Below are 15,949 nucleotides of genomic sequence, written 5' to 3'. Positions count from 1 at the left end.
TAGGTTTTAAATGTGAAATCACCATTCATATAACTAGATGCTGAAGAGATGTGACAATTCAAAATTAGTATGGGCAACTGTCCTGGTTTTGTTAAAAAAACAAATTTCTCTTTTAGTGAATTTTGCCTGTCAGCTAAAGCCTTCATATTAGCTGCATTTTCCTGGAAAACCAGATACATGTTTTGGTAAACCTAGCAATGGAATGCAAACTTCTTGATAAGCATGGATGGATATCCCACAAGAGGGGCAACGAGAAACAGGTGACCAAGAAACTGACCAACTGTGTATAATATTCCATTCACGTGAATACTTCATATAAAAGTGGGAGATCACAAGGATCTCGTCCCTTTTCCCTTATGGTCGACATTAGGAGAGGACCTTGCTGGTCGTCCTTGCGAACTGAGGCTTAGTGACAGACTGAATCCAGCTCCGGTTGGCTGCAGAGTCCAATCCAGGACTTTGGGTGCCGGCTCTGCAGTTGCTGAGACTTTCAAGATTGGTTTTGTATATTTTGTATTATTTTCTCTATTCTTATTAGTAGCATTAGTAAAACATCTTTAATTTTTTCCAACTCTCTTCTCTCTGTCCTTCTTTCCCTCCCAATCACCTGTCCTTTGTGGGAAGGGGGGAGAGGGAGGGGCAAAAGGCGGAAGAGGGCAGGGAAGAGGAGGTTAACAATACATCTGCCAGGGTTTTATTGTCACCCTGCAATCTAAACCCTCGATAGCAATCTTAAGACTTAGAAAAGATATAAGCACAAATAGAGTGCCTTTCAGAACAGAGGTGTCCAAATATTTAGTCTATTTTTGGTTTTCCTAAAACTGAATAAAATAGTGTTCATATTAACAGAAACAACTTCTGTTCATTTAGAGTAGACATTACTGATGCCATACAGGGACAGTGCTAAATATAGAAGTCACCAGTAACTTAGTCAATTTTTTTCTGTAAGTCAAATATGAAATAATGCTATGTGCTACTTCAAATGACAAAGGGAAGTATCATATCTTGTATTCAGGGTCTTTGAGTCCTAAGGGGTAAATTCTTATAGGTAACCTATACACAAAGCTAAAAGTAGCAAGATTAAAATAAATAAACATTGAAACAATTTTTTCATAGTTTAGCTTTTCAGATGAGAGACTACCTCTAAGTATTGTGTGTATGTTAAGGCTTTCTCAACCCTCATAATCAAGCTATGGTTCCATAAATACACCAGCTTCAGTCATACAGTTTTATTGTATGTCGCTAACAGAAGACACATCATGGTAAATGAACCAATAACTATCCTCAGTCAAAAGTTTAGTTTGAACAGTTGTACAAGAGTGGGGGAAAAGAAGGGAGGAGAATCACCTATGAAAGCTTTTCAGCTGTATAAAGTCTGAATTGTCACATATTAATACATAAGAAACGTATTTAATCCTCTGCTTCCAAGAATGCTAAGATACCAAATACTTTAGTGTTTGCCTCCATAGCAAAACAGTTCAAAACTAGAGAAGTGGTGAATCTTGTCCACAACTCTCAGTGAGCCACAGAACAGAGCCCTTTAAGTTCACAATCACAGGTACACAAATGGTATTTCATCTGGTGTTGAAGCATGTCCCTGTATAACTGAAACCAAACAACTACCATGAATGGTCATGAGAACAAATGATTGCATGGTGAGATGGACCATGAGCTGGCTGGATGGCAGAGTGCAGAGGGTTGTGACCAACAGTGCAAAGTCTGTTTGGAAGCCTGTAGTTTGTGGGGTTCCCCAGGGGTCAGTATTAGGTCCAGTGCTATTCAACCTGTGCATCAATTACCTGGATGAAGAGACCAAGTGCACTCCCAGCAAGTTTGCTGATGATACCAAACTGGGAGGAAGGGCTGACACACCAGAAGGCTGTGCTGCCATTCAGTGAGACCTGGACAGGCTGGAGGACTGGACAGAGAAGAACCTAATGAAGTTTAATAAGGGGAGTACAGGGTCCTGCACCTGGGGAGGATCAACCCCAGGCACCAGTACAGGTTAGGGGTGGACCTGCAGGGAAGCAGCACTCCAGAGAAGGACTTGAGAGTTCTGGTGGACAACAGGTTGACCATGAGTCAACAATGTGCCCTTGTGGCCAAGAAGGCCAATGGTATCCTGGGGTGCATTAAAGAGAGTGTGACCAGCAGGTTCAGGGAGGTTATCCTCCCCTTCTACTCTGTCCTGGTGAGACCCGATCTGGAGTACCGTGTACAGTTCTGGGCTCCCTAGTTTAAGAAAGACAAGGAACTACTGGAGGAAGCACAGCAGAGAGATACAAAGATGATTAGAGGCCTGGAGCACCTTTCTTACGAGGAGAGACAGAGAGCTGGGTCTGTTCAGCCTGGAGAAGGGAAGGCTGAGAGGGGATCTCACCAATGTTTATAAATATCTCAAGGGTGGGTGTCAAGAGGATGGAACCAGACTCCTTTCAGTGGTGCCCAATGACAGGATGAGGGGCAACAGGCACGGACTGAAGCAAAGGAGATTCCATCTGAACACGGAGACATGCAAGACCCGCCTGAGCACATTACTGTGCAATCTACCCTAGATACACCTGCTTTAGCAGGTGGGTTGAACTAGATGGTCTCCAGAGGTCCAGTCCAACCCCAACCATTCCGTGATTCTGTAATGAAAACGATATTATGCAGAAAATATAATTTTAAAAAATACACTTAAATTGAAGAATTATTTCCCAGAGCAATTATTCCACCTTTTACTTTTCAGTTCTATTATGCAATGGAGACCTACAAAATACTTTCAAATAATAACATGAGGAACTAAACTACTTAGTAATCTGATAGAATAATAAAAAATCATCAGCTGAAAGACAATGGTTCTGTGACATACTAATACTCTTCCCACATCTCATCCTACCTGACCTCTCACCATTCTTAGGGCAAATATTCTCTTTCATCTTCCTCCATCTCCCCTGCAAAAAAAGAGGCTACAAACTTTATTTTCTTTCATTTTGTCAATAACCTGTTTGGCTCCAGACATGATAATAACCTTCCCTTTCACAATGCTTAAAAATTAAAGTAACTGATTTCATTTAAGTACATATAGGAAATAAACACTCAAATCCCAAGAAGAACTGTGCACCCAAAAGCTCAATTTTTTTTCCCCTCATACTAGTACCATTTCTGTCTCAAATTCTTATTCAAAAAGCACAATCAGGCTACTAGTTCACCTGCCTCCCATACTAAAATCATCAACCCTCAGCAACATCATGAATTAATCACTGCATCAGTATACACTAGACTTACAAACATTGATATTTCTGGTTTGCATTTTTTTTTTTTATACACTCAGTGCCTTGAATATACAGCAAAGGTATGTCTTGACTAATACGTCAGAAAACTGCACATGGAAAGATATGAGATTAACCTCGTAAGAGCAGCATAATTCCTTCAGATCAAATTATTGGATAATTTACTGGCCTACACCCCTTTCAAGATGCAATAGTGCTAATGTTTTTGCAGAGTAAGGAAAGCTAGAAATCCTAAATTCATACATAGAAGCCAGACACCTACAGAGTACCAGGTACCTTTGATAAACATGAGCAGGCTCACCAGATTTCTCTCAAATTGCAGGAATTCATATTCTACTTATATGTCCCTAAAACACAGCAATTTAAATTAATCAATACTATTACCAGCTTCTTGTTAACAAAAGATTTAAAATGCTCAAGTCATCTTCCAGCATGCAAGGACATCCTCTTTATTACACTTCAAGGTAAATCCACATTGACATGACAGTCCACAAACCTAAAGCAGTAATCCCAAAAAATTATTCCTACAAAACTGGTGCCAAACAGAATTTAGACATTCAGCAAATCAATAGATGACTAGTAACCAAAACTGTCCTGGAGCTTACGAAATGCAGCAGTGTGTATTTTGTCCTAATCTCTACAGCCAATGTCTACAGATCAATAAATTGCCTACAGAGTACCTGTTTGCAGGTTGCAAGGTTAAACCAACAAAATTAGTTGATGATGGGAAGATAGCGTGCCAAGTCACTCCACTGAAGAGTTGGAGAAAAAAAGTGTAATTATGCTATTATTTAGAAAGCACAAAAGTGCCTAGAATATATTTAATACACTTACCACAGAAGGTTTTCACCTGCATGCTAAATTTTCTAACCCATTAAGTTTTTTATTTCCTTTCTTTTTACAAACACCTTTTCTGCAAAAATGCTGTAATGCAAAAATACTTTTCTCATTATATATGAGAACACCACTAGGAGCATAATCACTGCCAGTAAACTATCATTCAGCACAGATTATCAGAACTACCTGAACACATAACATGTTTAGTATTTCTATCTCAGGAAATGTCAACAGCTGCAGCATCTATAGCATCTACCATGCATTATTAATTATACAGTTACTCCTACACACTTCCAGCCAGTGAATAAGAGTATATCCTTGCTACTCCATAGTACTCTGATGGCTAACATCATCACTGAAATTTAAAAAGGCTGTGAAGTGGATAAATAAATATAACCTAAACAAAATGACTAATTTGAAAAGCCATTGATAGGCTTACAAAAATTGAAAATGCATCTGTTTTCTTCCTTGCTTAAATAATTAGAGAGGAACGAAAAGAGGGGAAAAAAACACCCAAACACAGAAACAAACAACGAATAAAGCAACTTACTTAATTTCTTAAGAACATCCTTCTTCTCCTCTATTTTTTCATGGACCGGTTCTTCTGTAACTTTAGTTTCTTGTTTGGGTAGAAGATTATTCAGATAGTTTATAGTATTCAGCAGAGCTTCAGTATGCAAATGAACATCTAGAGATGAAAAGTTCACCTAAAAGAACAGATTATGTTTATCCAATATGCCTCTCTTCCCACAATGAGAAAATTATGTTAAAAAAGACAGCTATCGTACCTTTATTTTTTGTATAATATTCTGGTAGGCAGTCTTCAGTTCCGGTCCATTAATGTCAGCCTATTCCACCAAAAATGCACATAAAACAAAAAACAAATGAGGAAAAGTTTGCAAATTTCATTAGAATTTTTTTTTTTACAAAAATCACTATAATTGAAGTTGTACAAGTTAATCTGTTTAGCAAGCACACAGACTTTACACATGACACTCAATAGGTTAAAGAATGAATAAGTAAGGAAAAACCTTCAACAATTGCTCAATAATATTGTACTTTTCATGACTGGTTTACAATTCAAAAGCAAAGTCTGCTCTTTGCTCACCTTTATGTACTCTAGAGTAAGAAGATCATCTTCTACATTATCCAAAGTAGTAATGATGTAAACTGGCTTGTCATTATCATCTTTAAAAAAAAAAAATTATATTTTTAAAAGAAAAAAATTGACACATTTTCTACAATTTTCTTAATCCTTTACAGACTACAAACTGGGCTACTAGCTGTCATTACTATTTAATCACTAAACCTCTTCTGCAGACCTAAAATAGTTAGATGTCTCTACTAAAATCATCAGAACCAGAACATACTTACCAAAGCATTACTAAGAGAACAAGCTCCTGAATTATTTTTCCCTTCCCACTCAGCCCAATGTTTAATGTGCAGAGCAAATCTTACTCAGCTGACAAAAGAGAGCCCTACAGGTTTTCTGCAGACAAATTCACAGTGCTATTTGTGAATAATTTTTTGAACAGACTATATATACCTACCCATATACTCTGGGCACAGCAGACAAACTTCACGAAGGAAAGCATTTGCAGTCATGTCAAATGTTCTTAACTTAAGTTCAGTGCCTAACCCTACAATATCAAGCTGCAGCACAGGTGTCTCAGTATTACCAGTAAGACGGCATAATTTAATTAACACCTAAAAAAGACCAAAACAACCAGAAGAAAAAAAAAAAAAAAAGGTAGGTGATTACCCTTTTAGTTTATTATATAGGGTCATATATTTATATACATTTTTATTGTTTCATGTTTATTGATCATTTAACTTCAGACAGCAAATGCCCTAGAAAAAATAAACAGTTCATCAAGCAAAATTGCTAGAATACTGGCTGCTGCTATTTGCTATTTTAACAAAAATGTCAAACATTCACACATGTAATACCAAAGCTACACTTAAACGGATTTAAAAAACAAACAAACAAACAAACAAACAAACAAACAAACAACTCTGTAAAACATTTAGTAATGTCCAACCCAGTTAAAACTGGATTTTTAGTCAGCATAAAGAATTTACTCCTTTTGCTAGAATTTCTTTGAACTCTCCTGGTAAGAGTTAGATTCCCAGACTGAATATCAGGTGACAGGATTTCCTACGTTTTCACCCATGCATGACTAAGACATTGTTAAATATACACGTAGCAGAGCTGTTTTCATCTGTTTTGCACAACCAATGCAAAACCAAGACATGCACTCTTCCCTTCCACTAAATGCTCTCTACAAATAGGGAAAAGGAAAACGCAGTTGGTTATTTTAAACTACAAAGCCAACAATAAGAGAGAAGGTGATAAGAGATTCTTGATTGTACTTTTTTCTTAGAGATTTTAAGGTAGTTTCCACTAGAGAATCATGTAAAATACAGCATCTATCTTTAGACTAGTTCATAAACAGTCTTATCACACAAAAAACAGTACATTGCAATTTTATTTATCTATTTTCTGTAACATTTGGTAGATAATAAGATATGATGCAAGCTAGTTATGATGTGCTGAACCATCATGTAAGCCCTACCCTAAAAGAGAATCTGTGAAGTTAACTCAATTTGTACGGTTTATTTGTAAAGCTATACAATGAGTAACACCAATAACACTGTCATAGCCATGACAGTCTAATGATAATGTAATGATGGTGGTAAGAGGCCACTTCTTTTACTAGACCAGCTGAAGCTGTTAGAAACAGTGTCTTGCCTCTGGGAAAAATACTCTCTTTTTCCCCAAGTCTGAAACCGCAAGAGTAACACATAAAACAACTCACAGTGAACCAGATATCAACAGTGTCTGGGAAAAACTGGAGCAGAAAAAAACGGTGCTTGTTACAAAATGTTTAACATACAAGCTGATCAATGAATTTTTCCCAGTGACCACAGCAGTATTTGGAAATAAAAAAGTAAAAAGCTACATCTTAAGCCAAAACAAATAAATAGTGTGATTTTTGAGTGATAGTCAGGTAGAGGAAATTCAGTGACAAAATGTGTTGGGAAATAAAGTGGATATATCAAAGCATTTCAGTGGCAACAAGGATGCAGAACATAATTATCACTTGGAAAAAAAACCCTCTAAACTCTACAGAATAGTTTCAACAAGAAATAGGGAATCAATACTTTCACAGGCATGCATTCATGAACAGAACAAACAGGGAAAATATAGTTCAGATGTGGTTCATAAAAATAATAATAAAAAAACCCCACACCCACAAAACCACAAAAACCTTACCTCAGCTACCTCAAACCTCAGCTGGAATTCTGTCATATTTTTCAAAGATTCTTGTTTGACTAGTTTTTTTCGCCTTATACTGGTAGCTCGCTTGAGGGAACCAGATGGGGCTTCAAAAAATGGCATGTCTTCCACAGGACTGCTTAGAGCATCATAAAATTCCTCTTCTGATTCTAGGGATTAATTCACAACATTACATATACATTTTAGACAGCCAAGATTTTGCAGTACTGTGACCTACAATTTTTTCTGTCTACATCTATAAAAACTTAAATATACAAGTACAGGAAGATTATATAGCTGATAACTGGCAACCAACAAAGTCTGTTTCTATTATTTTCTCCATTCCTGGCTCCACAACTTTTCACCAGACCTATCACATCATGATAAAGCAGTTTTCGTCAACTAACTCCTTCAGCGGTGTCCTCTCACTGTTAGCTGTGCAAAAGACAGCACAGACCATGGCTCATCATGCCTTCAGCATGTACTAATGGCTTAATAACTGTTCTGCTGCTCCAGATGCTGCTGACCATACATAAGTCTTTGCCTCACTATCATTGGCACAACTTTTTATCTCATGCTACAGATCTCCCATTTCAGGAGAGACCCCTAAGAACTACCAAGCTTTTAATCCACTGGATATTATTACAGAAGTATAACCACGACAAACAGATTGCAGTATCGAAGGCTGTTTTCCTTCACCCAAAAAACATAAACAGTGAAGTCAAAAGTAACTTTGGAAGAAGCATCACTCTTCTGACAAGACTGAACAAATGGCATTAAGAGGTAAATTCTAAGGCTTGAAAGAACCCTTGAATCTGAGGGATCTACGACAGAAAAATAACATGAATCACTTAAAGTACTTAAAATAACTGCACAACTATGTACAGTATGTATTAAAAACCAGACTTGTTAAATCTAAATCTAGTTATTACTTTCTCAAATTAATTGTTGCCAGTATTTGCTCTCATATCACCCTAATTTTTAAGAATTGAAAGACAATTTCTCTCTACCTTTGGACACTTCAAAGAACTCATACGAAAAATAGAAGATGATGCATAGGTACATATTTCTATACATACTGTATATACACTGAATTTAGAATTATAAAGTAGACAAAAATTAACTTTGTTGATAATTTTATTAGTGTTTGCGAACCATATGTATCACTAACTTGACACAGGAGAAAAAGTATTGTTCTCTATTTCTCCAGTTAAGTGTTTTGGCATGACAAAGGTGACTGACATTGAAATAAAACTGATATATTTGATTATTTTTCAAATTTAACTACTAGATTGTTACAATCTAGCTAAGCTGTTTGAACAGCAACTTAGTATTAAACACGACCAGTTCCCCCACAGCCAATCTTCTGTTTGATCCTGTAGAAGTCAAAATGATATTTCTTTGTAACACAGTAGTTTCTAATAGTCATTGTTTCAGTATTTTGTAATTCAAATAAATCCAGCTAAGTAGGAGAAGAAATCCTGTATGAGAAGTAGTACATACTGAAGCAAAAAACGACATACATCTACTTCAGATGTTCGGAACACAGATTTGTAGTAGCATATGCAAAGGCAAAAATAAAGCTATCCTACCAAGCAAACATTTTTGCCTTCAGAAACACAATGGCAAGAACAAGCATACAGAATTTTATTGCTATGAGAAAACACACCAATATTTTGTAGAGTGATACTATAATAAGCTTCACAGAATATAATACTACTTAACATCTGGAACTTGAAACAAAGCCACAAATTGTCACTTACTCCAAGAGAAACAAATTAATTCAATGAAGTCACACTTGATTTGATCTGTTCATGAAATCAGGCTTTAAAATAGATTGTATTACCTGACTCAGCAAATGAATGAAGATCCAAAACAGGAAATACACCTTGTGATAAATGTGGTGCTGATAGTACAGGGGATATTGCAGCCTGAAACAGGAGATACCATAACAGTTTTGTTTGAATTCATTGGTCATGCTACTACATGCATATATGCTGCACAGAAGTCTTATAATTTAAGGAAATTGGTCTTATTTTAAGAACAAATCATTACAATTAAACACTTCCATTACTAAAGTTAAAACCATGGAGAGAAATGGGGTCTAAATCAGATAAAAGCAGCAGGTACTGCGCATTCATCTAGCTACAGAGAGAATACAGCAGTAGACAGAAACGAGGTTCAAACACCCAGCTTCACACAGCAGAAGATAGACAGAAACAGGACATCATATGACAACTCAGGAAAGATAATACTTAATCCCTCACAGAACTACAGTATGGAAACTTCAGAGAACAGAAACAAATTAGATGTTCTTCATAAAAATCACAAGATATCAGTGACAGGTGGGGGAAAAAAGAAAAAAAAGAGCTAGAAAAAACATTACAGCAGGTAGAATTGTTTCTAAATTTCACAGAATTCTTTAGGTTGGGAAGGATCCTTAAGATCAAGTCAAACCATCAATGTAACACTATGAAGTCCACCACTAAACTATGTCCTGAAATGCCATATCTACATGGCTTTTCAACCACTCCAGGGATGGTGACTCAATCACTCCCCTGGGCAGCCTGTTCCAATGTTTCACCAGTCTTCTAGCAGATATTTTTTTTCCTAATATCCAACCTAAACCCCCCCTGGTGCAACTTGAGGCCATTTCCCTCTTGTCTTCTCGGTTCTTACTTGTGAAAAGAGATTGACACCCACTCCACTACAAACTCCTTTCACGTAGTTGCAGACAGCAATCAGGTCTCCCCTCAGCCTTGTTTTCTCCAGGCTAAACAAACAGCCCCAGTTCCCTCAGCTGCTCCTCACCAGACTTGTGCTCCAGGTCCCTCATCAGCTTCATTGCCCTTCTCTGCACTCTCTCCAGCACCTCAACGTCTTTCTTGTAGTGAGGGGCCCAAAACTGAACACGGGACTGAAGGTGGGGCCTCACCAGTGCCGAGTACAGTGGGATAACCACTGCCCTAGTCCTGCTGGCCACACTATTCCTGATAGAAGCCAGGATGCTGTTGGCCTTTTTGGCTACCTGGGCACACTGCTGGCTCATATTCAGCCAGTTGTCAATCAACTCCCCCAGATCCCTCTCTGCCGGGCAGCTTTCCAGCCACTCTTCCCCGAGCCTGTAGCGCTGCCTGGGGTTGCTGTGACTCGAGGGCTGGACCCATGACCTTGCTGAACCTCATTTCTTCATGTATCTATAAAAAGAGATGCTAGCAGAGTCTTTAATTGTGAGATGTAGTTATGCATAACCCAGAGTAGTGACAACTACGTGTGAACTGTCACCATTTTGCCACTAGAGTGGACACAAAAATCCTTGCACCATGTGGTATAATATACGCCAGAATCAAATTCTCTTAGTGAAGGTAACCAAACAGTTTATTCACCAAAGCCAGATTTCCTATTAAGCCTCAGAAAGTACTATCAGAGGTTTGAGTTAGTATATATATGCACATGAAACAAGCAGATGAGAATTATTTACAATGTGCCTTGCACTGGGTACTCAAGTAAGAAAAGGTGTGCGGTATCTGTGTGCTCATGCTTCTTGAGTGCCTTTGGCTGTGGACTGTACAAACACAACAGTAATTTATCTGTTGTTGTTTTGTTTTGCTTTTCCCCATTACTGCTACTTTCAAAGACCAGTCTTAATTACACAATAACTCACAGTATCTTACAGAAATCTAAGTATTATGGCAAGAAAGAAACATTCATCTTCGATCATTTTTCCGGGACTCCATTTTTCATCTTGCTCTTCACATTTCAATAGTCTCTCTCCCCAGTCTCCAGGCTACACGATTTGACCTTACTGAATATATCTATGTCTATGAGTAACAGATACACCAAGTCTCATAAGAGTCTTAACTGTGAAAACATCTCATCTGTAACACTTTCACATGCTAAGAAGACAAGGAGAAGAAACTGCACTACTTGACTTCACACTACCAAACCATGAGAAATAAAGCTCTCCACAGTGAAGTGGACTAAAGTACAAGAAAGTGCAGTGTGCAAAAAACCCAAAAGGATTTGCTCTGAAGAGTCTCCTGGTTTTGCGGCCCAAGAACAACTACTCCATTAACTCAAAATGTAAAGACCAAAGTTCACATGTGGAGCTCTAAAAAGGGATTTTACACACTCTTTGGTTCAAAAGTGATGTAATGGCAACAAAGCTCAGAAGAATTTAAATTACAAGTATGAAGGTGTGGGAGTATATCTGCCCCCGTGAGAGCAGCAAGTTGACTCAAATTAACTGAATTTAATATCAGCAGCTAGAATCTGTCATGTTCTGCAGTAGACAGAAGCTTGAGTAGACAGATTAACCCTAAGTTTTAACACCAATGCTGCATATAATGCAAATACATTCACACTGGCTCAACAGTCTTTTCTCACCTCGTCTTGTACGTCACAAGTAATGTACAGGTAATATTAAGCACAAAGTCACTTACAATATTTTAGTTGTAGTAGTTGCATTCTAAAATTAAAGTATAGGCAATGTTAAAAACTACCAGATAATCATCTTATATATGCACATTTTATTTACATAAACTTGAATTCCCACCACTTATTCTCGAAGAAAGTCGTTCTGTAATTAATTGCACAAAACAAGAGAGACTAGAGCAGTTTTTGGCTGGGGATACAATTAGTATATGGAGAGTGAAGGAGAAAGTCAGAACTAGCTAGAATTTTAACAACCACTAAAGAGATGGTAGGAACTACATGTTGCAAGTTAGCAATCTTCACTCTATATAGACTTTCAATAGGTATGCATATCTAGTTGTGTGCATTTACATTTATTCAATATTACGCTAACATAACCCAGAGAAAACACCATCAAAACTGCAGCAACGAACACCAGGAACAGGGCAGAATACTTTGTATAAAGATGGAAAGATAATTATTAAGTAATCTTAAAAACAAACAAAGGTCAACAAAAACACACCAAAGATAACCATTATTCCTTTAGAATCAAGTACACAAAAGATTAAATGACAGATAATCAGAAGCATTTACAAATGAGAGGAAAATGTTTGTCTTTGACCTTGAGATTTCACATATGTTCAAATATGGATTGCTTTAAAGATATATAAAACATAGCCAGATCATGCACTCTAGAGTGTTGTTAAAAATTAAGAATTAGGATTTCACTACCTAGATTTGTTAAAATCAGCTCATATCAAAAGGTAAAACATACTTTCCAGGAATGATCACAAGAAAATGGCAATCCTCTGTCCTAAAGAATGCATAAAACACTGACCCAAATAATTTTACTTAAGGAAAGGGGGGTGGGAGATAAGGAGACAACTGACTCCACACTCCTAAACCTTTGAAATGCAAGGCAGAACTGCTGCCAACTCATACAGGGTGTATAAATCAATAAAGAAAAGCTGGGAAGAACTCTGAAGTCAGATGAAATATAGCTGCTGCTTTTGCTAGGTAGGCACTGTTTAGCCATCAGTTGCCACAGACAATGGACATTTTTTGTTTTGTTTTTGAAAGTCAAACTCCTGTCTAAGATTCACATAACATTTCCAACTTTAAAAGCCAAGGTTTCAACCCTTTCTTCACTATACTAAATAGCTGGACCCAAACTCTGCAGCACTTTGATCCATGTATAAATTTGAAGGTACAATCAAACTTATCCTCAACTAAAGTGAATATGTTTGTTAACCCAGATTAATGTGAACTACAAAGTAATTTCCAAAGTAGTAAAAGTTTGGAGGTTTTTTTAAAATTCAACCATTGGTCAACTATTTAATAATTACTGGTTAAATATCATAATAAACTAAGAGGCAAAATTTCTGTAGTTTTATAGAATTAGCTAATTTTTTTCAAGAGGCACGAAGTAAATGCTTGCTGTCCATTTTCTTCTGCTCCTTTCATACCTGCAATGCTAATAGCAATGAAGCATTTTTCTGATAATTATTAATGAAACATTTTTTTAAAAACCTTACCTCAGTTATTTTTGGAGAACTGGTAGCAGGAGCACTTTCTGGTTTAGGAATGCTATCAATTAGTTCCAAGATACTTGTCAGCTTCTGGTCTGATATTTGGATAGAAAGTAAAGGCAGCTGTCCAGACAATTTGAACCTGTTTTGTAAACAATAAAAGGTATCTTACAACTATTTCATTCAAACTTCACATTAATTTTGTTCTGAAAAAGACACAAACCCTCCAGATCAGAAAAATCACTCATCTAACCATAACATAACGATAACTTTCCTAGAAGTTATAAATATATAAGATGATTCTAGCAGTAGTATGGGTATTTAAAAAAGGAATAAATGGCACAGTTAATAAATGAGATAACAGTCTTTAAAAATGAAAGCAGTAAAGCATATTTTAAGCCTGTTTGAATATGCTTTGTAGTCTTTGGCCAAAAAAAAGAAGTATAATCACTTCAAATGCAGACATTGACAGTTTCTCACAGAAGTGAGCAGAACAGAAGCAAGCAGAAGACTGGCTCCAATAACTTTATTATGCTTTTATTACAACATCTAGCTAAAACAAATAAAGAGGTCTGTTCAGTAAGCCAAATGTCTCCAGCAACGTGCAGCAGCAGATGCTTAACATGGGGTGTAAGAAATGGGACTTGCTGTTTCCTCCCAGTTTTGCTTTGTTAACTCCAGATCAGTCTTCAAAGGAACATAACATATAATACACTAGAGAAAATACGAGGACAAAAATCCCAACATTTTCAATTACCCACAGCTAACTTTGAGACTAAAAGAGTAACTGGAAAAAAGTTCCTTATACCTGTGCAAGCCAAGTACAAAGTAGCACATGTATACTGTTAAGACATTTTTGATGAATTTTTGTGCAGCAGACAGCCCCTGCACTTACAAGCAAGGTACCTGGCATATACAAGGCGAACAACTGAATATAATCCCAGGCTCACTACACTGCTCTTTTAACAAAAGCTTTTAATGTTCAGAAAACATCTGCAAGTGGAATAAAATTATTCCCAATTTGTAGAGACTGAAGCATGGAGGAGCTACTTCAATTGATAAGGAAATCTGTGCAGAAACTTCTTCCAAGTTCAGACTGGTTATATTTAGGTAGAAGGAAATGCTAAGGGTGCCATTCTAAAAGCTGCAAATGAGCACATTCCTTCAAACTGGATTTTTTTTTTTAAACTAATACAATTAAATGGAAATATGCCTTTACTATTAGTATCTTCATACTGGCTTCATACATCTTCAAAAACTTGATGACAGACTCCTAGAAACCACCTTGAGAAAATGGGGGAGTCATACCACAGGATAAAACAAACATTAAAAAAAAACCCACCAACCTACAGGTTAGAAAACCATAGTCCTGACAATCTCATTACTGATTTTTAACAACAAAACCTCAGGGAATTCAACTGGATCCAATGGTCACCCAAGGAAGTACAAACATCAAAGAATCAAAAAAAAAACAGACACTGAATTATCTGTTTTTCAGATACCTTGGAGTAAAATAGGTATTCTCAGAACTAAGAGACTCATTCATAAAGTTCTACTACAGAAAACAAAATGATTTTGGTACTAGTTTTTGCTGTAGAACAAACATTTTTCTACTCACTTTGCTCAACAGAACTATGCTGTTCTACAGCACAGTTCCAAGTGAAGTATGTTTACAAAAATTGGAATAAATAGCTACATGTATACTAAAAATACATTCATATATTTATAGCTGATGTGAGCAATAGTGGTGCATCGTACCCTATTCAACTATAATTACTAAAATTTACAGTTTATAAGATTTTTCTGACACAAAAGACACCAGTTAATTTTTATCTTTTGTGCACCATGCCATCTAAAGATCACATGGGCCTAAATATTTGTACATAAATACTCATTAACTGACAACTCTTGAAAACAAAAAGATTGTGCAGTGACAATAAGACGTTTGGTATTTGAAGCTACATTGATACTGATACTATTGATGGATTTGAATAGTCAAAGCTAGAGACCAGCAGAAAATAGAACATTTGTGATTTTAACTGATTTGGATAACATATAACCAAATGTAAAAATTTATCATATGATCCTAACAGGATATATACTGTACAGAAGTTCATGATTTTCAGACTTTTAAAGAGCTCAAAGCAACAAGGATGAGCAGCAAGTCCTTAAAGTAAAGGTCAAATCACCACCATCAGGTAAAAAGCTGCTGTACCAGTCTTTCAAGATTAGTAGATAACTCTAAAGTACTATAATACAATCTGCAGAATATGTCCTAGAAGCATTTGGAGACTGAACCGGCTAGAAAATGGACAAGTTCAGTTGTTGTTGAGTCACAGTATCAAAATTTTAGATTTGACACGGTTACTTGCTCCTAGTGAATGTTAAGTATTAGTTACGACTAGTAACTCACTGTAGTATATGTGTATCTAGCACCAAACTGCTGCTCGTGGCATTCCTAACAGTTGTAGAGTGTGTAGGCACTCAGAAAGAAATGGCAGCAGATCTCCAAGAAATAATGCTATCTCAATGGAGAAAAAAATTGCCAGTTTCCAGACACAGGCAGAAACTACTTACTGTCAAGTAAGTGACTGTATAAGAATGTGGAATACAGA

The 15,949-nt window shown here is 36.7% G+C and overlaps 1 protein-coding gene across 4 annotated transcripts in view; it reads right to left on the bottom strand.

Annotated features, from left to right (window-relative positions):
• Positions 1–15,949, bottom strand: part of VPS13A (vacuolar protein sorting 13 homolog A) — a 106,197-nt gene that overhangs the window by 61,069 nt on the left and 29,179 nt on the right. For all 4 annotated transcript variants that reach the window (XM_065860129.2, XM_071802434.1, XM_071802436.1 and 1 more), the window contains exons 23-29: positions 13,341–13,476; positions 9,239–9,323; positions 7,390–7,562; positions 5,663–5,819; positions 5,221–5,300; positions 4,901–4,960; positions 4,663–4,819 (exon numbers count right to left, since the gene is read on the bottom strand). In XM_065860129.2, coding sequence (XP_065716201.1) covers positions 4,663–4,819; positions 4,901–4,960; positions 5,221–5,300; positions 5,663–5,819; positions 7,390–7,562; positions 9,239–9,323; positions 13,341–13,476 — 848 coding nt within the window. The remainder of the gene's footprint in view (positions 1–4,662; positions 4,820–4,900; positions 4,961–5,220; positions 5,301–5,662; positions 5,820–7,389; positions 7,563–9,238; positions 9,324–13,340; positions 13,477–15,949) is intronic.

Source organism: Patagioenas fasciata, chromosome Z (assembly GCF_037038585.1).
Source record: "Patagioenas fasciata isolate bPatFas1 chromosome Z, bPatFas1.hap1, whole genome shotgun sequence".
Lineage (NCBI taxonomy): Eukaryota > Metazoa > Chordata > Aves > Columbiformes > Columbidae > Patagioenas > Patagioenas fasciata.
This window is presented reverse-complemented; position numbering and strand designations above follow the sequence as displayed.